Genomic DNA, 24,056 nt, shown 5'->3' with positions numbered 1-24,056 from the left:
TTAACAGTATTCCTGAGCTAGGAGTGCACACCTCTAGAAAGCTGGGTCCACACTCCCTCCTTTCTTTCCCCCATGAACAAAGTAAAGGGATAGTGAGAGAACAGAACACACAGTCAACTCCACACACCAACATCTTGGCTCATACATGCCCTCTCTCTGCAGTGAGAGGTGCAAAACCCCTGTTCTGCCTTCCTTGGGAAAGGAGAAGGAATAGGCTGTACTATCTGGCCCATGATACCTTTTGGAGGAGGGATATGGAGAAAAAGCAGTCTCCACATCCTCTTACTCAGGCCTCACATGGGGAGGAGGGAAGAAAAATATCACCCTGGAATTTGTGGGATGGGCAAAGAAAGGCCCCTTTCATGTAGGGACAATCCCTCTTTTCTCACTCTGTCAAGCTTCTCTCAGATCCCTAGCTACCTCCATTGTACATTTAGCTGTCTTTTGTCAGGAGGTAGCTGTGTTAGTCCGTATCCACAGAAACAGCAAGGAGTCCGGTGGCACCTTAACGACTAACAGATTTATTTGGGCATAAGCTTTTGTGGGTGTAAAAAACCTCAGTTTTACGCATGAAAGCTTATGCCCAAATAAATCTGCTAGTCTTTAAGGTGCCAAAGAACTCCTTGTTGTTTTAGCTGTCTTTTATGTGCAGTGGTGGTATCACCAAGACTCCTCCCATCTCTCCTCTTCTGGGAGTGGTTGGCCCCTCTGCCACCTTCTCACGTGGAGGGGCAGGGTGCAGTAGGAAGGGCCATTATTCCTCCCCAGTTCCAGGAAGGATCGTCAGAGGTGGCCTGATCAACTTGTGCTGGCTCTTGGAATTCTCTGATTATGTTGCCCCAGACAGCACTGGCCTCAGGGAAATTAATTCACAGGTATGGAATTTTCCCAGTTTCTGGACATCTTTTTTCCCTCAGCTCAATGCTAGGCTTCTCTGCCCTTCAGAGCTTAAGGGCCCAGTGAAGTGGAATTGGGAAACTATTTCCAATACCTGCTATGGGAGAGGCCAGGGAAGCCCTTCCTGGGATGGGAGAGCACTGCCCTCCACCTCTCCTGTGCCCTTGCAGAGATAAGTTTTTTAAAGTTTATAGTTTTTAACAAGATAGAAACCTGTTAAGGCTTTTAGAAATGTAAATTGGGGGGACGGGGGCCTGTGGAAATGTGTCTAAACTGTAGAACTTAATGGAGAGTAAAATCTTTAACAAAAGTGTTTTGAGAACTATCTTATAGAATTCTACAGTATGGATGTAATTCTTTGTTGAATTCTACCAGGTGGTTAAAACAAACGTCTACAGAAAGGATTTTTTTTTTAATTCCCCTCACCCCAAAGATAACTGAAGTTAAAAGAGAGGGTGTTCAGGGCCTTCTTGGCAGAGAGGATTTGGGGAAGGGGGAGCTAGGGGTGGTGTCAAAATTTCAACCTACTCTGCCTGAGATTATGGAAAGGGCTTTGGGATTTTCACTATCTCTGAGACGGGCTGTGGCAAATGTCAAGGAATTACACTTTTTACAAGACTCTCCAGATGTTTCTTTCCCCTCTTGTAAATTGTTGTTTTTAACAAAATCCTTTTTTTAAAAAGCTACAACGCATTTAAAAATAAACCCAAGAGCCTAGCAAAACTTCAGTTCCACTGACTATATCCACCCTGCTTTAAAGGCAAACAGTTTTTTCTGGATAATAAGCCATTCCTTTCACTGGACACAGATAGATAGTTTAGTCAATTAGGCAATGCTGAAGTGGCCATAATGACTTCAGAAAGGACTCAGTTTTCTTTTGTTTTTTTTCAGTAAATGCAGTTGAGCCTTCCATTTTCAGACTGCTGCTTTCTGACCTTTTCCCCAGTTGCTCTTTTCTTTCTTTCTCTGTCTCTTACACACAGTTTAGCTATTCTTAATCTCATATTTGGCATTCTGAGTCTTTTCCTTTCTCAGAATACATATTTCAAATGTCATTATGGAAGTGATTAAGATTTTGCATTTCTGATTTCTTAAAAAAAAAACTGTTGGTGATGGACCAAACTATGGGAGCAGAAGAAATCATTGTTGCTTAGAAAGCGGTTGGTATTTTGATTAGATTGGACATCTGTGTATTCTTGTATCTACTAAATCAGGGCAGATGGGAAACAAAGCAATAGAATAATGTTGAAAACTGCAACAGATATAGCTGACTTCAATTCAGGCTCCTGTCTCTAAGTCCTGAGAGAGATTTCCTGCAAATACACATCTGCAATTTAACCTAACGAGATGCCCTTGCTCCACAAAGATGCCCTTGAAAGAGCATTGCATTTAATTATATAGAACAAGCCTCTTAAGAATAACTGTTTTTTGTAGCAGGTGTAAATGTTCAGTGGTGTGTGCTCTGGGAATTCACTGCACTATTTCCATTAGCGGTAATAGCTTACTTCCTCCCACACCCTCTGCTTAAGATATATCAGACTAAGAAAAGATCCATCTGTCCAGTATACTTTTCCGATCCAGGGAAAAGTGGAGCTTGTTATAATATTGTCCCAGAGTAATTACTGGCACAGCCATTCTATGAGGATAGATGTAGCAATGCTTGGTTCTATAATCCACAATTATGCATAACACTAATGCTTTGCACTCCCGGGGGTATGTGTAGGGCTCCATGGAAGCAGCTCCTACCAAGATTCACTTGCAGGATCTGACTCTTGTATAGCACCTTCAGTCAGAGGATCTCAAAGGCCCAGATTCCCAAAGGGATGTCCTCTAAATCCCAGATTTAGGTGCTACTGTGATCCACAAAACCCCCACTTGGCAGATGCTTAACACTCCATTTGTAAAAAGTGCCTTAGGTGCCTAAAAGTGTCTCTCTGTGAGCATGCACCCTGCTGGCCTCTGGACACCTAGGACATGCCTATGCCTCAGCACAATCATCACACCAGGTGAACCTAGGCATTGCCCTGTCTGTCTTGCCTGCAGAGCACAATCTGATAGGTATTCTTGGAGCTTGCCTCCAAACACATAGGGGAGGAGGAGGTCTCCCTTGTTACTGTTAGCCCAGGATCTCGGGAACTCACCTAGGAACTGGGCTTTCCCAATTCAATGCCCTCCTGTGCCTGATGAGGAGAAGAGTTGAACAAGGGTTCTGCCCTTGGCAGGTGAGTGCTCTAATTACTGGACTGTTGGATATTTGGATCTGGGTCTCCTTCAGCCTCTCCTGTTGAAGTTTTTCCACTTTGTAGTAAATATGCATTGAGCCAGAGAGAGAGTGAGAGTGATTTTATAGTGCAGTGGTTAGGGTATCCCCTACTGACAAGCATATGCAGTTTCTAGTCTAATGTTCTGGATTTTGTGGATTCCATTTACAGGTGCCTGTCTCTCCCTATAGTGGTTCTCAAACTAGTGTACTGGTGACCTCTCTGACATAGCAAGCATCTGAGTGTGACCCCCCACTTTAAAAATTAACTACACCTTTTCATATATTTAACACCATTATAAATGTTGGAGGCAAAGCGGGGTGGAGACTGACAGCCCGTGACCACTCCCCATGTAATAACCTCATTGCCCTCTCAGGGTCTTGACTCCCAGTTTGAGAACCCCTGCCCTATAGGGAGACTAGGTGCCTAACCCAGGGTGGATTCCACTGGGTGGATCGGCGTTACAAGATGCAAATCCCTTTGTGGATCTGGGCCACAGTGCTTTACAAAGACAGATGCTGACATATGAAAGGGAAACTGTTTTATAGGGAATTACCATGATAGACATTTATCATGTGCTACCAATATTTCAACAAGGCAATGCCATTGAAATGTCTCACTGGCTTACAAGTGCAAGATTGGGGAATCTATTTGTTTTGTTTTCTCATTTAAAAAGTTGTTTTTTCTTCATGACCGTATCCAAAAAGGGAAGCAAATCCACCTGACAATCAAATATATGTTAAGCTGCATGAAGCCGCAAGTTGCTGAAAATGATGATACTTTGTTCTGGAAATATATACAGAGTGTATTGCTAGCTAGCATAGCACAGAGTTCAGCTTAGGTAATGTGGAAGGGAGAGGAATGTCTGGGAGAGTATCCTGCCTCAGCAAATTTTTGGATGTGATGTGGTCTATTCTGAAGGCAAACAGTTTGTCCTTCAGAAGAATTCTTATGACTTCCAAGGAGAAGCAATCTCCGCAAAAAATCATTTAGTAGTATCCAGAGGAGGAGTGGACTCCCTCAGGGGAATGAAGAATTTCCCACTCCTCCCTTCACTTTGGTGTCAGGAGCCCTCTCCAGCATTTCATTAACTTTTTCAAGACCACACAGCAAGCCAGTGGCAGAACCAGAGTAGTGGAGTCCTGCAAAATGTAAAATAAAACATTGCCAAATCTACAAATTCCCAGTCCCCTTAAAGGTTTGGGTTAACTCAGATAAAATACCCCATCCCTAGTCCTTCTCCTTAACCTTCAAGCTATGCTGAAATCCATCTCAGCTGGCCTAATATCTATTGGGCCAACTGATGTCCCCAAATGTTGGAGCTTTCTTGGGGTTAAAGATGTGAAATGATGCTTTTGGGAGAATGTGTGATGGGGAAATCCCCAGAGAACGCAAGAGCCGAATATGGCAGCCAGACAGAATCAATAGGAATAGCACCAGACTTGAAACTGCCCCATAATCACCTCAGTTAGCAGTCCAGTTGGGATATGGGTCAGAAGGAGGTACTTGGTCACTTGGGATTTGTAAAGAGGGAGTTATGAGGCTGGGGGACATTTTGGGAATTTCTGAGATCAGGAGTTTTGAATCTAGGGTAAGAAGAGTAAGTGGAAAGGAGGAAACTTAGTTGAATTGGAGTAGGGGCAGAGATAGAGAAATCTTAAAAATGAAGGTAGATTTGGATAAGCATCCAGACTTATTCAGACTTAACCACTGAACTTTTTCAGTAATAAACAAGTGGGTGGTCCTTGCAGAAGAAAGGTTTTTGTTTTAGTGCTTCATTCTTTCTCCCTGGTGGAGTTGGAGCCATCAAAGACATACGTCAGGTAGCAGTCTAAATCTTTCCTGATAGTATTTCTTGTATATTGCACACTTCACAAAGTCATGTCTTCCAATGAGCAATTTAATAGCTGTCAAAATATATTTTTAATATTTATCCATGTTGCATTGGTATGTAATATATGCAAGATCAAAACCATAATCAAAAGGGTTCCTGAGGCTGAATGATGTTAGGTCTATCATATATCTCTCTGTAGAGCTGTAGGGGACAGATGTGATAGTTGAATCATGAAACATAATTGCAGAGAAGTGACGTTACGAAAAGAACGAAGGTTTCACAAGAGCTGTTGCCATAAGGCCCTAGATTAATTTTTAAGTAGTCTTATGCAAGTCATTCTGCAGCATTTAGAGTAACAAATGGTAGTGGTGAATAAATTAACTCATTGTAATTGCTTTTGACACGCACAATTTTCTAACACCCAATCACTAATCATACATGATGACTACCATGAGCAGAGCATCATGGTTACAATGCCCAGATGTTGAAAGGCTACCAACTTAACTGACAGCTTCATTATTCTTCCTCACATGATCAAGTCTCTCTCTTCTTTTTATCTACCTCAGACAGAGGTAGAGGAATTGAATAACAGGAGAACTATTGACATGGTTTAGAAGCGTTGCTTGTTTTTAACACTAAAATCCTCAAAGCAGTCGAAGTATAGACCATAGATTAAGCTAGTTCTAAATCTCCTTAGAACGCTGCAAAAAAAAATTGTTTTCAAGTTTTCCATGGCCTTGTTGTGGTATCTGTGGCAGAGCAATAATTTGGGCTGTGTGCTGAATTGGAACTACAGTGGTCACACAAAATATTTGTTCTTTCATATTGTGTGACTAGAAACACAGAATGTATTAAATTTCTTTGTTCTGAAACAAAACCTTCTTGTGTACTTGTTCAAGTCTTTATTTGGGTGATCCAATCTCTAGGATGACAGGCTGAGACTGTGGAAACTGGGGTTGAAGTTTCTGTTCTGCTCAGACTTCCTTTTGGATCTTGGGCATATCACATAGTCCCTCTGTTCCTCAGTTCCTCATCTTTAAAATGGAGATAACAGTACTCTAATGGTATTGTTGAAAGGATGAATTCTCTGAATATTTTGTGCATTTTTGTTATAGTAGTAAGAAAGTATTTAATACATATTTAGTTTAATGGGATTTAGAACTGGAAGCAAGGAGAAGCCAGCACTATATGACCAAACAGGTTTGTGGTCCACTGTTAAGTGTTCTGTGGATGGTAAGAAGCTCACAGTCCATGGTTTGGGAATTGCTGTCTTATCGAACATAGTAGTTACTTAAAGAGATTAATTTATTTCCTGATAAATGCACTTTTGCTGCTCTTTAAATCATTAACATTTAGTTGAAAAACTGTAAGTAACTTTTGTGAAAAGATTCAGATTTTTTTCAGTTTTTGCCATGGGATTGGGAATGGAGAATGAACACTGAAATATCTTCAGCTTTGTTTGTTCTACACTGGCACTTTTGTCGGCAAATCCTAAGTGATAGAACCCTGGTGTTCTGTTGCTTGATCCTGCATCCTTGAAGTCAATGCATGTCCCCTTCCTCCCCCCATTGAACTTGTATAGGAGCAGGATCGAGCCCTTGGAGTAGAAGTTCCTTAGTTCCCTCTGCAGTGCCGGCAGACCAGGTGCCCGCTCATGCCAAGGTCCCCTGTGCCTTAATTGAAAAGTGCTCAAAACACATCTGGAATCGTTGTGGCTCTCCTGTGTGTTAATATTGTCAAAATAAGTTTTAGAATTATAACAATGTGTTTAGGGTTTAGATTTTATTGAATGCTTGTGAGTTGCTGAATGTGTTAATCTCACATATAATATATATATATCCCTTATAGTAAGATAATATTTCAGCGGTTGTATTGTAAGCCTCTGTGAATATGTAAATCACTAGACGAGAGAAACATTAACTAGTGTAAAGCGCTAATCTGCAACAGAAGGTGTTATGTCCTGCACAGAGGGAAAGGTCCATCAACACTAGACAGATTATTGCAGGACAACACAGAGGACAAAAGACTCAGTTGTCCTGGTTTCCCCCACCTCCTCTCAAGAGGAATCATGCAATTGAATTTCTCCCATCAGCTGAGTGTGCATTTCAGAGTACATGGCAGGTGGGAGATAAAAACCCCAAGTGGAAGGAACTGATTATCTCTATGCAGCTTAGGCTCTGGGAGCAAGGTTTCTAGGCATAAGCAAGGGGTCCCCAGCTGCTCAGCTTGGATTAGCCCTAACGGACATATAAGGTTTGCTTATTACAGAATTTTAAGAATATTACTGATTTTTTTAAAATTTATGATTGTAACTCGTTTGTGTACCTTTACCTTGTTTTAACCTTGTCAAAACTTTTCCTTTTTCCTATTTAATAAATCATCAGATAATTTATTAGAGGATTGGCTACAAACAGCATTTTGTATGAGATCTAAGATGCAATTGACTAGGGTATGTGACTGGTCCTTTTGGACTGGGACTAACCTGACTATTGCTGTGATTTTTGATGTGACCATTGCTCACAAAAGGCATGCTCACCTGAGTGGCTAGACAGATTGGAGTACCCAAGTGGACTGTCTGTGACTCCATGTTAAGGCTGTTACAGTGCCTGAGGAGTTTACCGTTGATAACTAGTTGGTGGAATCTGGGTATAGAACTCTCAACCAATTTGGGGTCTGTGTTCTGCTAATAGTCAGCTTTGAGGTTGGTAATCGTGCCATTGAGTCACTTCAGGCAGCTTGACACCATTCTTGCTTTATTTTATTGAACTCTGACAGTGGACTTGATAATACTTAGCAATTTAGATCTGTAAATCTCAATGTACGTTATAATGTGATGTGAAGTATTATTATCCCCACTCAGCATATGAGAGAACTGAAGCACAGAGAGGTTGTGATTTAACCAACGTCACATCGAGTCAACGTCAGAGCTGCAGAGAGCTCAGTCTCCTGATTTCCAGTCCAGTGCTACATTCATTGGATCACGCTGCCTCACCTGCACCCCAGGCAAACCCATGAAACCATGGTTTACGGTAGAGCTGAGGACTCTGAAGTCTCAGAGACTAGGAAATCATTACAATAGCGAAAGGATAAGGTTTGAACCAAACACTAAAAGAAAGAAAGCATAATGCTGGTGGTCTGAGTTGGCATGGGGAGGATGTAAATTTTGGTGCTAGTTTCGCTCCCAACTTCCTTCTATTAGGAAGGCCTGGGAATATTTCAGAGAGACAGCACTCAGTTTTTACTAAGGGGTCCTCACACTCCTCTGACAGCCAGAGGCAGCAAGTTGTATGGGTCCATGGTGCCTGGGCTACAGCAATATTCAGGGCCCAAGGCTGGGACTGTCCCGCAGCCCCGCTTGCCGCCCCTCCCCACTGTCCCCAAGTGTCCCCCAGTCCCCTGTGTGTCTTCCTGTGTCCCGGAGTGTCCCTGCCTCTCCCCTGCAGCTCCACATTGACTCTGCTCTGCTGGTTCCCAGCATCAACTGCCACCACGCGGTCCTAGTGCCCCCCATGCACATATGGCAGGGCAGGCTGCCATTACCCTGCCCTTCCACCTCAGACTCTTCCCTTTTCCAACAGGACCCTCCACCAGCATAGGGCCCCTCGCTGCCCGAAGTCACCACTCCTGCCCCACGCTGGGCAAAGGGCAGCCCCATCTACCACCTCCAATGAGACTACAGCGAGGGACAGCAGCAGGGAAGGAGGCACACATATGATGGCAGTCCCTCACCTGGCACCCATCACAGGGGAGGCAAAGGGCCTTCCTGGACCTGAGAGGGGCCCTAGGAGCATGTGCAGTGACAGTGGTGTGGTCAGTGTGCTGCTGGGGAGTCAAGGGGAGCCCCTTCCCCAGAGCTCACTGCTGCTAGGGGGCAGAGGGCTGGTGAGAGTCGTTCTTTGGCTCCAGTCCCGGGGCAGCCTGCCTGCACCCCAAACTCATCCCCAGCCCTGCCCCACCCCAGAGCCCTCACCCTAACTCCGTGCCCTAGCCCTGATCCCCTCCCACACTCCAAACCCCTCCTCATCTCCAGCCCCAGACAGAGCCCTCATCCCCCCCACCTTACCCTCTGTCCCAGCCCTGAGCCCCCTCCTGCATCATGAGCCTCTCATCCCCAGCCCCACCCCACAGCCCTCACCCTGAACCTCCTCCCTCCGCACCCCCTCCCACCCACAAACTCCCTCCCAGAACCTGCACCCCATCCCCCAAACTCTTTTCCAGAGCCTGCACCTCCACCCCCTTCCCACACACCCTCTCCTGCCCCCAAACTCCCTCCCAGAGCCTGCACCATGCACCCCTTCTGCACTCCAATCCCCTGCCCCAGCCCAGGGCCTGCACACCAGACCTCCTCCCCCCACCCAAACTCCCTCCCAGAGCCTTAGGCAGGTGGGGAGGGTGGAGTTTGGGGGTGGGGGTTCTGGGCACCAACAAAATTTCTACAAACCTGCCACCCCTGCTGACAGCACCCCTTTCTCAGAGGCAGCTGTCTTGTCTGAGGGAGGGAGGCTCAGATTTGTTGCATAAACAATTCTGTATTTGTGTCAAGGTTCCTTCCCCACTCTGAACTTTAGGAGACACTTCTAAGCTTAATTACCAGCTTAGATCTGGTATCGCTGCCACCATCCCCCAAGCACTACTTTTTTCCCGGGGTAGTTTTGAGGGATTTCATCAATCCCCTGGTGAACACGGATCCAAACCCCTTGGATCTTAAAACAAGGAGAAATTAACCATCCCCCCTCCTTTCACCCACCAATCCTTGGTGAGTCCGGATCCAATCCCCTTGGATCTAAAAACGAGGAAAAATCAATCAGGTATTAAGAAAAAGGCTTTTAATTAAAGAAAAGAAAGGTAAAAGAAAACCCTCTGGGAGAGATTAGCATACCAGCTACTCTCACAGACAACAGATTCAAAACACAGAGGATGTTCCCCTGGGCACAAATTTAGTTACACAAAAAAATACCCAAATACCCAATTTGATTCTACCTCTAATTGCGTAAGGCAGGTTACAAATAAATAAACATAAACCTATTTATTCCTTTCTAAAACTTACTACTCTGATAAGAGGCTGGTTCCTTGATCTTTTTCACTCTGGCTGAAACTGAAACTCTCAACAAAGGAAAAACTTCCCTCCTTCCTTTTGAAATGTCTTGTTCCCCCATTGGTTCCTCTGGTCAGTTGTTAGCTAGGCTAGGTAAACTTTTTAACTCTTTACAGGTAAAAGAGGCATTAATCCTTAACCATCGGTTTATGACAATTTGACTGACTAGCATGTAGCCCTCCTATAGCTAAAATGACAGACAAGTTTTACAAGATATTTTGATTTAAGCAGATAGAGGGATAAAATGGAGAATGCTCTGAGGATGAGAAGTGCAAAGTGATCTTATGTCTCTTACTAGCTTCTAGGTAAAAAAGATCATTGTATAAATGACACAGATTTCTGAAATCATTCTTATTTCCTGAAACTGACAAATTGAGGACTTCACTGGGAATGGAAAATGAAGCTGTCCTTCGAATCAGAGAGAGTTATTTTACCAAATGTGTTTCAGATTAAGTATTTACTGAATTTGTACAAGATACCACTTCCACATATGCAAAACTGATGTTTCTCCATGGGTCATGGCAAAAGAATGATTTCATATGAAATTAATATGGAGATTCCTTGCTAAAATTTCATCTTCTCTCCCAGCTGGCAGGGAGGTGGCTGTGCATTCTGCTCTGCTTGAGAGATAGTGGGAAGAAGAAATAGCAACCTTGGTGACCAGCCTAAGGGTTGAAGCTGACATTTTGAAAGGGATTATCCATTAGTCCTCTTTAGCCAGAGGTTGAGGGATGAGAGGCAGGGGTGTCCTTTGTGAGAGAAAAGAGTTTACATTTGTGGAATAAGCAGTCTTTTATTTGACTGACTTCATAAAATGTTGTGTATTTTGGAAGGATGAATACTCTGCAGTGACGTGACATATCCTGGAAATGGCTGGCCATTGCAAGCTAAAGAAAATAGAAAGTTTAGGCTGAAGTATTTTTCATCTAGAATCTTGTATCTATGAAAGGTTTAGTTTTTTCCTTTAGATTAGTAATGCATTTTGCAATGAAACAAGGCACAGCTTTAGAATGTTATTATATATACATTTTTATGGGCTTTCCAGCTACCATATATTCTCCTATGGCAAATAAATATGAAGCGATCATCTAAACATTTCACTTATGCAAAAAAGATATTTGCATGAGCTTCACAAACTGACAAATACCAAGATGCTAACTACAGATATTTAGAAACAGTGTAAGCTAGTGTCTCATTTACAGAACGAGCTCACTCTGCCAACTGATTAGGACCAACTAGATCTGGCACAAGTCTGTAGATGTTAGCTATTCCAGTAGCAGTTAGATAATGGGATGATCTTTAGAATGACTGCATTTTTGTAGATGAGGATAAAGTAGCAGGGAAGTGGGTATCCCTTTTCTTTGCCTTTTGATAAATGAGTTGGAATTCTCTTCCAGGATGTACTATATCCTAGAGAGGAAAGTTGGAGGCATTGGTGGATGTGAGGAAAAAGTAAAATGAACATGCACAATTTAGATGGTGTTAGCTAAATTATTAACATTCCCTGAGAGACAGGTATAGTGTATGAATAAATGCAAGACAATTCAAAACAGTATAAGCTACAGATTTAGGGAAATCCCTTGAGTTTCTAATAAAATAAGCATACTGTCTGCAAAAATCTAGATTTTAAATGCACTCAGGTTATGGCACAAATTAACACAAGCCAAAATATTCAGAGTTAAGTCTACTGTCATAATGATACTCCTTGGAGTAAGGAAATAAGAGGCATGATTAGGGAGACCCGATGTCCCAATTTTATAGGGACAGTCCCAATTTCTGGGATTTTTTCTTATATAGTATCCTATTACCCCCCCCCCCCCCATCCCAATTTGTCACATTTGCTGTCTGGTCACCATCGGCATGATTTAGTGGCCTTACTTTTTCACTAAAAAAGGCACAGTGAAAACATTTGAGGGGAAAGTTTTTTGCCCATAATTCTATATGTACAAATATACATTTAATCCATTAAGGGGAGTTAACTTTTTGTTTTTCTAATGTATGATTTAGGTGTGATTATGTCACTAAAATAGCAACAGCCCCTGTTGCTTCTCACTGTTAATAGTGATTGTTCTGGGAAGAGTTGTTGGAGCATGGAGAAGACAGTGAATTGTCTGGGAACCAGAAGGTTGGCTTGTCTATATTTCCATGCTGTAGGTGTTTATTGAACCATTGTATTGTACGGCAAAAGAGAAAACAGTCTCATTGCATTTAACAAAATGTTTATGTGCATCAAAGGCAATTTTTTTATTGTTTGATAAGAAGATCTTGGTATTCTCTGTTTCATTAAACACAACAAACAGAGAAAAGACAAGTTGAAAGTTTGGACTAATAACTCAAATTACTCACAAAGGAAACCACCTCTTTGAAACAACTTCCAATCCAAAATACACCTAGATTTTCTACCACATGACATTTCATTTCAACTTAAAATTAATTGCATATTTTGTTACTATTTTGCATACTCCCAATGTTAAAAAGTAGTGTCTGTGGACAGTAAATGGAAGTACTCATGAAAATATTAAGATGGCTAAAATGGCTATTAAAATATATAGGACATTTTCAACTTTTATCCAGGAGAATTTGCAGCATCTGTAGTTTAACAGAGGGTTGACAAGAACTCTAGCATTTGCAAGGTTGCATATTTTCTTGCCCCCAGGAAAAGTTTTGCTGTGCCCAGTCACTGAGAATAGGGCCATGTTTAGGAGTTGACTGATTAGGCTCTCTTGAGACTTAACAACTTGCACATAGCAGCCAAGTAAAGAGCTCGCCCCATAGCAAATATAAAGAATGAACACTAAGAAAATGAGAGATCCAGATATAACCTCTCTTATGAGGGAAGAACTCTTATGGAGCTATTAAATTTCTGTTTTCATGCTCAGTCTGAGCCTTTTTTCTAATCCTCTAGTCTGCTCATATATCCTGTTGATATTCAGAGTAGGAAGAAGTAAATATGTGAGGTGATTAGTGTTAAGGAAAAAATATGGGTATGACTTTTGGGGAAGCAGCATAAGGGAAACATTTTAGAATCGAGGTACATTAAATTCATCCATCTATTTGCAATTTCCTTTAATCTCTTTGGCATTTGAACCTTATATTTTTATTGTAAACCAGTAATGTTCTTTACAAATGTTATAGGTCTCAGCCCCACTCTGAACTTTAGGGTACAGATGTGGGCACCTGCATGAACACCTCTAAGCTTAACTACCAGCTTAGATCTGGTCTCGCTGTCACCATCCAGATTTCTGAGTTATCTGGAAAACTGTCTTCCCCCAAAACCTTCCCCTCTCTGGGTAGCCTTGAGAGATTCCTCCACCAAGTCCCTGGTGCAGGCTGATCCAAATCCCTTGGATCTTAAAACAAGGAAGAATGACTCCTTCCTCCCTCCCTTCTCCCCCCCAACAACCCCTGGTAGTCCAGATCCAATTTCCTTGGATCTAAAAAACAGGAAAAAAATCAATCAGGTTCTTAAAAAGAAGGCTTTTAATTAAAGAAAAGAAAGGTAAAAAGAAAAAACCTCTGGAAGACAGCATACCAGCTGATCTCATAAACAACAGATTTAAAACACAGGATGTTCCCCTGGGCAAAAACCTTAGTACACACAAGAATACCCAAATTTGATTATTCTCTTAATTGCACAAAGACAAGTTACAAAAGAAAATAAACATAACCTATTAATTCTTTTCTAAAACTTGCTACTCTGATAAGAGGCTTGATCTTTTCCACTCTGGCTGAAACTGAAACGAAACAAAGGAAACTTCCCTCCTTCCTTTTTGAAACATCTTGTTCCCCCATTGGTTCCTCTGGTCAGGTGTCAGCTAGACTAGCAGGGACGGCTCCAGGTACCAGCACGCCAAGCACGTGCTTGGGATGGCAAGGCATGGGGGGTGCTTTGCCGGTCACCGCGAGAGCGGCAGGCAGGCTGACTTTGGCAGCCTGCCTGCGGAGGGTTTGCTGGTCCCGTGGCTTTGGCGGACCTCCCGCAGGCAAGCTGCCGAATCCATTGGACTGGGGACCTCCCACAGGCAAGCTGCCAAAGGCATCCTGCCTGCTGTGCTTGGGGTGGCAAAATACCTAGAGCCGCCCCTGTAGGCTAGGTGAACTTCTTAACGCTTTACAGGTAAGAGGCATTAACTCTTAACTATCTGTTTATGATAACAAATTAACCCAAAATGTTCTCCTTCAAACTAAATTAGAGTTAAAACAAGACAACTTGGAGCTTATTCTAAACCACAGACATTTCTTGTAACCAGAAGCAGCTGTTTCAGCAGGTTTTCTAGTAATTTTAGTCTAATAACTAGTATGGAATCATGAGTCTTCTGCTGAACTTAATTTATGGGAAACCATAACAAATGGTGATCTCTCTAAAGGAAATCTAATGGAGTTTGTCAACAGGTACATGCAACTTCCTGTTTCACTGAGCTAGCTCTTTATTTTGCAGGTGTGTGTATAATAGTTTGAACTGTGGTTGCCAGTATACATACAGTATAAGTATTCCATGCTTTCTTTTGTAATTTCTATGAAACTGGCATAGAAGCTATGATGAAGTCATTTGTTGTGTTAAACAGCAGGTAGCCAGTGCAATGGCCGGAACTGATTAGGCATATGGTGAGGCTGAGTCATGTTGTTCTTACCTTCTCCTGGTAAGGATTGCCCAGGTTCAGCTGAATTGTTTCTGAAGAGTGTAATATTAAAGGGACTTAAGTTTGCAAATAGCAGTAGCTCTGCCCATCCATTTAAGTTCCTGTTCACCCGATGAAGAGTAGAAAGCTGGTATGGAGGCAGTGATTTGAAATGATTTTATGTGAGCATGGAATTACTGTCAACTGCCATTGCTTCTCCCTTTGTTCTCCATTTACTGGAACTCTGTGATCTGTCACATGCGTAAGAGAAGGGTGTGGAGATGCATTAGCTTCACATATTAAAAAGAAAACACCCCCTCCCCCCAACACTTAGCATTGACGGGAAGGAAGTCAGAATGATTAATTTAAATTTCGTCTTCTTTCTTTTCCAGGGATTTGCAGTTTAACAGAATATGAGAAATCCTAGCAGGCACCTTTAAGAAATTGAAGCATCTGAACACTCTGTGATTTGCCACTGGCATTCTGTCTGTGGACTGCACAGTACTCAGCGTTGTTATTCACACGCTGTATGTCTAGGGTTGAGCTGGTCACATTTCTTGTTGCAAGTATTCCGTTTGTGAATTATTTGTGAATCAATTCTGCTGTCTGCAAATATATTTTTGTTGTTTGCAGGTATATAGAAAGAAGATTGGACAAATCTTTTTCATCATATGGGGAGCATGAACTTATCATGCTTCTTTTTTTCATAGTGTTTGTGATTATATTTGAGTTATGCCCAATGTGCTAAATGTGGTATACATAGGAATACAGTCCTCACCACAATGAATTTCCAATCTGAATAGGATGTTGCTTCTGTGCCCTTAGTAGATGACTGAAACTTTCTAGGTAATGGGCAATGAAAGACTAATAGCCTATAATGAATAACATGCTTCTGGTACAGGTTTTCAGATGAACAATCCCATTGTTCTAAAGTCTGGGAAACTTTTGGATTCACATACATTTTCCAAAATAATTGGCATTCCATCTGAATACGCACAAATAATTTTACACGATAAACACCAGCAAAGTTAAGATGACTTTTTTTTTTTATTTGTGATTCTGTATTTTCATTATTCAGCATACAGAGACAAATCTTGCTCCATCCTCTGTAACTCTTTGGCAGTGGATTTGTGTCCCAGTTCAACAAGAAATTCAGACATATGCCAAACTTCAAGCATGTAATTATTCCCATTGATTTCAATGCCTGTGACTACTCATATGCTTAAAGTTAGACACATGCCTAAGTACCTTGCTGAATCAAGGACATGATGCTCTTGTATTGTGCAGAGAGAAATGGTTGTAGGTTATGCACCAGGTTCTTTTGAAGATAGAGTATAAGATATGATTGTTCTCAAGGAAAATTTTAAATTGTAGTAAAGTACACAGGAATCTTACTTCAGAAAATTAATTTAAATTGACTTGGATTTGAGTCCTGTCATATTGACTGAGAACTGGTGAAAAGACCATAAACAAAGGGTAATGAAGTTAAATGGCAATGTACTGAGGGGAAGAGAAGTGACTCTTGAGTCCTAGAGGGACTGTTAAACTCAGTCTTTCTTTTTTTACATCTCTGTTAATGATCTGGGAAGAGGGGTGTGTGTTGTGGGTGGAGGGGAGGCAATAAAGCATGTGCATTACAATCAGATTATTCTAAATTGGGAAAGCAGGAAATAAATTGAAATTTAGCCTGGAAAGTACAAGAAAACATAACTAGAGAAAGTAACCTGAAGCCCAGAGTCTTGGTGGAATGGGACTATTTGCAAATCAGTAATGCAGGAAAGCAGCTAAGGTTGATAGTGGACACAAGGTGAGATGTAAAGGTGGAATAAGATATGGAAGAAGGGGGAAAATAAGTAATGTATGGGGTTAGATATATAGAGAAATAACACACCACCAAGTTGATGATGGTAGTGCTATACATGGGGAACATACATGCAATGTGGAAACTCCTCCTAGAATGTTGGGATCTTGTAACAGTGTGGTCTGCCCATTTAAGGGTCAGGAACTTGGGGCCAGCCAGTCAGCTCTGTTCATTAACCAGACACAGCTGAGAAGTAGATGGGTGTTCCCTCCAAAGGGCCAGGCTGTAAGCAAGGAGAGGGAAATGTGAAGAAGAAAGGTGCCTAGAAGAGGCTGCCAGAATCTCCCCGGAGAGGGAAGCTTCTGGGGAAAAAGGCCTCCTGGAAGGCATTTGAAAAAGTAGGACTCTGTAAGGCCTGGGAGTTAGGAGCACAGAGCATGCAGAAGAGCCCCAGGGAGGGGGTTGAATTTAGATTTTTGTGTGTGTGTTTAGTAAAAGACCTGGTGTGGAAATTGAAGGTTGACACAGAGGTGGTGGGTAGTGGTGGCAGGAGATCCTCTGTTTGATTTCTAGTCCTTTAGATGTCAGGTTTGGACTCAGAGTACTATCTTAGGACTTGCAAAACTTAATGTTAGCTTTAATAAAAGAGCCCTACAAGGGTGTTGTGGAAATGAGGAGTTTGTGAAGTCCCTGCTCAAGATCTGGAGGAGGTGGGGAAAGGAGTGAGAGCGCTGCAATGCTAGGTCTGGCAACAAGTGGGAGTTCCAGGCCGTGAGTCATGTAACAGAACTTGGGTCTGAAAGATGACAAATTAGGAATTCTGCTCCAAAAGCAATGAAGTATCTGGAAGAACTGACTCATGAAGAAAGGGTCAAACTGTTGCATGCATATAACTTGGCCAAATGATTACAGTGGGCCCAAACTTGCAGTCACTGCTCATACTTAGCTCCCACTGAGCATTTCATATACTAGGTGTTCTTTGCCTTTACCTTTATATATTCTCTTTGTGATTATTTGGTATCTGCAGACTATCTTTTCCTTCACTGCCTTACTGCAGGCATGTTTTTTTCTATTTGTAGTCTCAAAAAATTTGTAAGAAAATATTTAAAAAACCTAAGCCATCCTGTTGGTTTTCATGTAACTTAAGAGCAGGGTTCACTTGGAGCATTAGTTCCAAAGAGGGGTTAGTGAAACCATAAAAATATCTCATTTTTAGGGTTTTTTTTGTTTGTTTGTTTTTGGTTTTTTTTAGGATATAGCACCAAGACTCAAGCATGGAGACCATCTACATGGGCACAAAGCTCTAGGCTGGAAAATTGTATTTAAAGATTGAGGTCTAAATTAAGACATGTTACAGGTGAAGAGGGAAAAGGAAACGGAAGGCTCTTTCATTGGGATCCACTAATGTGGGATCAGGGCACAAAATGATTTTAGAAAGAAAATTTATCCGACTCTGTGCCTAATTCCCACATTGTTTTGCTGACCACTGCACTTCACATGGCCCAGGTTTGCTCAGAATTGGTTAGACTCAAACAAAGGTTCCTGGAATTATGTGAATGTGGCACAAGTTTCAAACTTTTGTTTTGTTTAAGTGTGCGCAGCTCACTGACTTTGTTCTGCTGCCTTAAATTTTGCCTGCAGTTTCAACTGGATAAGGTATTCTCCACTTCCTGTCCTAAACTGTTGGGTAGAGCGTTGTGGACTTTTAGACAGTGCATTCTATCCTGTAACTGACTGCATTTCAGTGGTGGTGGTGTATATATTCTATTGCATCAAATTTGTAAATAGTTTTGGGGTCCGTTGGGATGAGATGAGCTATCTGAATGCAAGCTAGTATTCTGTTTTCAAAATCCATATGACTGAAATGATCAGTCCTTCCAGAAAAATGCCAGAAGATATAGTCAGTATATCTTTGGAAGTTGACAGTGGGGAGGATATAGAAAATAAACTCTGTGGGCTGGATAAAAAATAGTTTGTAATGAGGGTGCCTTCTTCCAGAGAGGATATTGATAAACTACTGAGAATGTCAAATACCACGTTGGACTTGACCTTTCAAAGATATTATATTTTATTATTTTGTGCATACCACTGCCACTGTATCATTCTTCAGCAAATGAAACCTTATCACTAATTCTATAGATATGTTTGTGTGAAATATACTCCAGTAAAAGCAAAAATTAATGTTTTAAAACTTTAAAAACTCAGTTCTTAACAAGAGTTTTGCATTCATTCAGTAATGTAAAAATGTGCATCCAGTGCTTATTGAGTTATAGAAGTGTTTTACATATAGAAAATGCCTCCCTTCAGATTTGACTCTCACATTTAAGCATGTCTGTTTTATTCCCTGTCCCTGGCTCCTTGTGTTCACAGCATTAGTAGACATATCAAAGAAGTGTTCAAACTAAAAACAAACTCAACGACTTTATGGGCAGATGAGGCCATCGTGATCAACTAGTCTGACCTCCTTCACATTGAAGGTCACAGAAACTCACCCACCTACTCCTGCAACAGGTCCATGACCTCTGAATTAATGAAGTCCTCAAATCTTGATTTAAGGACTTCAAGTTACAGAGAATCCACTATTTACTCTAGTTAAAACCAGCAAGTGATCCATGCCACAGGGGAAGGCAAAAAACCCGCAGACTCTCTGCCAGTCTAAATTGGGGCAAAATTCCCTCCTGACTCCAAATATAGACAGTCAGTTAGATGCTGAGCATGTGGGCAAGACCCAACAATCAGACATCTGGGAAAGAATTTTCTGTAGTAATTCAGAGCCTTCTCATCTTGTGTCCCATCTCTGGCATTTGGAGGTATTTGCTAACAGCAGTTATAGATGGGCCATATGTAAGGATAAGATTATGCCACAGAAGTCCCGGAAGTCACAGATTCCATGATTTTCAGAGACCTCTGTGATATTTTCCCCTTCATCCCTGGGGTGGTGGGGCCGAAAATGTAAGCAGGTGGGGGCCCTGGATCTCCGAGCTGCTGCACGTGGTGGGGGGACCCCAGATCTCCGAGCCGCCGCAGGTGGCAGGGACTCTGGAGCAGTCAGTTGCCACCGTGCCAGGTTCTGGGCCCACTCCCCACGATGCAGTGGGGCTTGGTCTCTCTTCTCCCTCCTTCCTCAGGGCTCGAGCTTCAGTAATCCTCCCATCAGCCTCCTTTCTCCTCTCCCTCCCATTATTTTTAGTAAAAGGCAAAGATCATGGCTGCCATGAATTTTTGTTTACTGACTGCAATCTGTCCGTGACGTTTACGAAAAAATAATCATGACAAAATCTTCACTTAAGCCATATGTCATTATAGGCAACCTCATAAAACCATCCCCTTTATAAATGTATCAAGCTCAGTCTTGAAACAAGTTTTTTTTGTTCCAACTAGTTAGGTTTTTTTTGCCCCCACAACAACAAACCCATAACACTGTTAAACAAAAGGCAGTGGAAAAGGCCAACGAGTCTGGATAATCTCTGGGTTGTCAAAGTTCCGGTTTGCTTTAACACCTGCAGGAAAAAAACTATGCATTTGGTTTTTGGTAACTCTGTAGTGCAATCATGGTTACAGTGAATGCAACTTGAAGTACCTGGAAGCTTCAATAGATGTACTTATGTATCAGCTACTTGTGTCTTTTTGTCAATGTCTCCCTGTTTACTTTAAGAATAAAGAAAGCAGTATTACACTGCTTACCTTTAAGTGAAATCTCCAAGTGTAATAAGCATCACATATAAACTGTAAGGTGTCAGTATACTAGTGATAACTAGCTAGATGTGAATTGAGTGAGTGTCCATAATTGTATGAGTGCTTTATAATCCTGGGCACTTTGCATTCTAAAATTTTCTGTTGGATGTTGAAGGCCTGAACCAGTGTCTATCAAAGTCAGTTAGAGACTATTCATTGACCGTGCAAATTGGATCAGGCACTATATGGATCTAAGCTTTATTCTGCCTTTTTAGCTATACAATATTCAGAATGTAACTATTGCTGGGTCAACAGGTTGAGCTGGCAATAGAGAATATTTTTATAAATAAAAATACTGAGTTTTTTCACTATTATTCATGAACTCAGATTAATTATTAGTCTTAAGAAGTTGAACAATTGAGAACTATTTATAAAACTGTTCCTATTCTGACAAATGTCATCTTTTGCATTCAAATTTCTTTCTGTGAGATTTTGTACAGAAAATTCATTTGTTACTATCTATATAGCATTCAACATCCATTATTCTCTAGCTAAGTCTGTCATTGAATTAGGTAACAAAAATAGCTTATGACTTTGACTAATTGTGCATAGCAAATAGTTCAAGTGAGTAGTTCACTAACAAACTATAGGCAGAAAATTGTTTCCTTAAAGTGGTGGACATAGCAAAAACATTTACAGGAATCAGGATCAGTTTTTGAAAATCACTGCAGAACAAAAACAAGCAAACAAAGTCAAATGGTATTCAAAGAAATCATACAGGGCCTGACTTTTAGAATTGCAGAGCACCTGATACTCCTGAGACTTCAGCTAGTGTTGTGGGTGCTCAGTACTTCTGAAAACCAGGCCCTTTATATTTAGAAGAAAATGAACAGAAGTTGTGCACGATTCTCTCCTCCCTTACTTAGTATGTGTCCTCCATGGTTTTGGAAAGACTTAAGCCTTGTTGTTTATATTTATATATATATATTTTTTAACTCTATACTTAAAACAAACTCAGGCTGTACATTTTTCAGATGTCTTGCTCCTTAACCCCTGGATTGTTTGTTAGATATGCTCATTGAAGAAGAATTTAGTGTATTGCTGCACTTCGTGTCATTTCATCAAAAGTAATTGGATTCCTATGACAGAATGAAGGGACCTTGTAAAGGCTATAGCAGGACAAGGCTTAAAATCCTGGCTCAGACAACCAGAGGCACCGCAGGTGCTGCCAATTAAGCTGTCAGCATTCCCCTTAGGAAATCCTATTGGCTGTCAAGGGTAACTGCCAGTAAGCAGCTGTGTTATCAGAGGGTGAACATAAAAAATCCAGCAGGAAGAGAACTGTTTGTCACTGCTGAAAGCTTGAAGAATCTAGGTGGGTGATTTTAATGGCCTTGCTTGCAGTCTGATCTTGGAAAGATACTTGCCTTGAGAGGTTCTGAGAGCCCTCAACTTCTTTTGAAGACAATGGACCCAGATGACAGAAGAATATACTGAGGAAGTTCATGCCTCTTTCTCAGTCTGAGCCCTGGCTGATAGAAACCTTTATTTTAGGATGTCTAGATTTCTCAGTTTGCGGTTTCCTCCTAGTACAAAGAGCCAGCCCACTGACTGCCTTGTCATAATCCGCTTCAAAAATATAGTACATCATGTGTTCAGCAGACCGAATGCATTCATTTCTGATTAATATGGACTCAGATGCTTCACCTATTACTCATGAGATTGGCCTCTGGACAACCAACAACTGGAAACATCATTTTTCCCCCCTTTTCTCTTTCAAAACAGCCACTGGTGAACAATTGGAAGTTCACTCTCCATTACTGAGAAAAACATGTTGCCCAAAGGCAAATGAACATATTCTCCAAGCACTTTTTGCCTTCAAAGGCACAAGAATTTGCGTTGCTGTGTGTAATAATAATAAAGGCTGCTGATTTTGTTTTTCTGCAGTTGCTATTCCTTGAATTGTGACTCCTTTGATCAAAGCTGAGCTGAGAGTTCCCATTGCTCAGGGAACAATAAAGAGGAACAGTTCAAACCTGCTTGTTGAATCTACCACAAAAACAAGCAAACAAAGTCAAATGGTATTGCTAACTATAGATCTCATCCAGAAGAATTCAGTGTCCCATTACTGCATCATTCTGACACTAGTAGGAGATGTCTCGCCTTATTTCTGTTAGCAGTATCCGGAAACTTAAGTGGATTTTGTCATGTCTTCTACCTTGCTTGCTAAGAAACCCTGAAATGTAAAGTCAAAGAGTTCTTAAAATCTCACACTGCCTTCAATAGGTGCAGAGTTTATTGAAGGCCAAGATGAAGCAGTTTTAAACCTACCTAGAGTACTACCAGACAATCTGTGGAATGGAAGAGTAACTCTGACCAACAGAGAGAACCTAGAACTCAAGCAGAAGTTCTTATTTTAACAGTGCATATTAAAATGAGGAAGTTTTAAATATATTCTACAAATATAAGCATTTGGGTTTGGAGCAATTTATAAAGCACTACTGTTGACTTCAAGAGTTTAAAAATCATGAGTCGGATTCCCAAAAATCATGACATTTAAAAAAAATATATATATTTTATTTTAGGTCAGTCTCTTGATTTTTGAACCCCCCCCCGACACCCATCCCCAGGGTGTGTGAATGTGACAATTAGTGTTACCTGCTCTCCGATGTACTGGATAACATGATTTTGGCCACTGCTGCAGAAGCTCTCACCCCCATGTCTGCCATGTTCAGCCCCTCAGCCTCCATCATCATCACCCTATCAGTGAGGCTCCACTGCCCTCAGCTCACCCTCCCAGCACTCACCCCATCTACTCAGAAGTCACCATCAATACAGCCTCCCACTCCATCAGCCCTCACTCTCCTCACTTCAGAAGTCACCATCAATACAGCCTCCCACTCCATCAGCCCTCACTCTCCTCACTTCAGCCCCCCTGCAGCTCCCAGCCTCACCAGTTCCTTAGGGTTCTTCAGCCTCCTCAGGCCTGGAAGGCAAGTTGCACCAGAGTCCCCCTCCCAGTTCCCAGGCTGGCAGGGGAGCAGCCACATAGGACTGACAGTTGGAGCCCTGGCCTCACCTGGGGCGGCTGAGAGGATTTATTAAACCCCACTTTGAGAACTCTCAAAATGACAGGATTTTTTCCCCCAGTTGATTCAATTACTTGTTTGAGTGTCGCGCCCCCGCCTTCTTTCCTTCTCAGGTTAAGTTTCTCTTCCCTGCTGGGGTGTAGCCATGCTGTCTCCCCCTACCACTAGCTTGATAGCTTTGTTTATCTGATGTGTAAATGAATTCTCATTCCAAAGTCTTCCAAAGTGCTTTGGCATTAACTGTCTGGTGGAGGAAACACATTGCTTTGTTTACTGTTTACCAGGTAATTCCTGGTTGACTGGAAACACATTTGTGCCCTGACTGATCACAGAACTCCCAAATGTCAGGATTTCTGTTGTGAGATCATGAGTGAGGCTTAACTTTATTCAGAAATTGCGAATCTCACAATCAATTCCTGAGAGTTGATGTCTGTAAAGGTGGAGGTAGTGGAATTTGTTCACATGTGAAACATCAATAATGCTTCAAAGTGCAAGCCTAGTTTGTAAAGTGACTACATAAAAATGGTATCTTCTGTACACCCTTAGGGACATATCTGCTTACTTATGTGACTACTGTTTTTTAAAATGGTTTTCACTTCTGTTAGAGGCAACACAGCTAAGAAGCATTAGCTGGATTTGATTTAGTTGCATAAATCCTCAGAGTTGCTTAATTCTAATTACAGGAGTAATTAGTTACACCTGTGGAAACCTAGATACCTAGCTGCACAGGCATTACTGGGGACATAATTTAAAACCTCTGAGAACAGAATTTTTAGCTTCAGAAT

General features: G+C 41.6%; 1 protein-coding gene across 1 annotated transcript in view; it reads left to right on the top strand.

The window, feature by feature from the left end:
- The window catches only part of PXDNL (peroxidasin like), a 302,579-nt gene that overhangs the window by 86,106 nt on the left and 192,417 nt on the right, over positions 1 to 24,056 (top strand). Inside the window, 1 exon segment of the mRNA XM_030553072.1 lies at positions 15,099 to 15,170. Within this exon segment, the coding sequence (XP_030408932.1) occupies positions 15,099 to 15,170 (72 nt within the window).

Source organism: Gopherus evgoodei, chromosome 2 (assembly GCF_007399415.2).
Source record: "Gopherus evgoodei ecotype Sinaloan lineage chromosome 2, rGopEvg1_v1.p, whole genome shotgun sequence".
Lineage (NCBI taxonomy): Eukaryota > Metazoa > Chordata > Testudines > Testudinidae > Gopherus > Gopherus evgoodei.
Note: the sequence above shows the minus strand (reverse complement) of the source record. Positions and strands in the feature narration are given on the sequence as shown.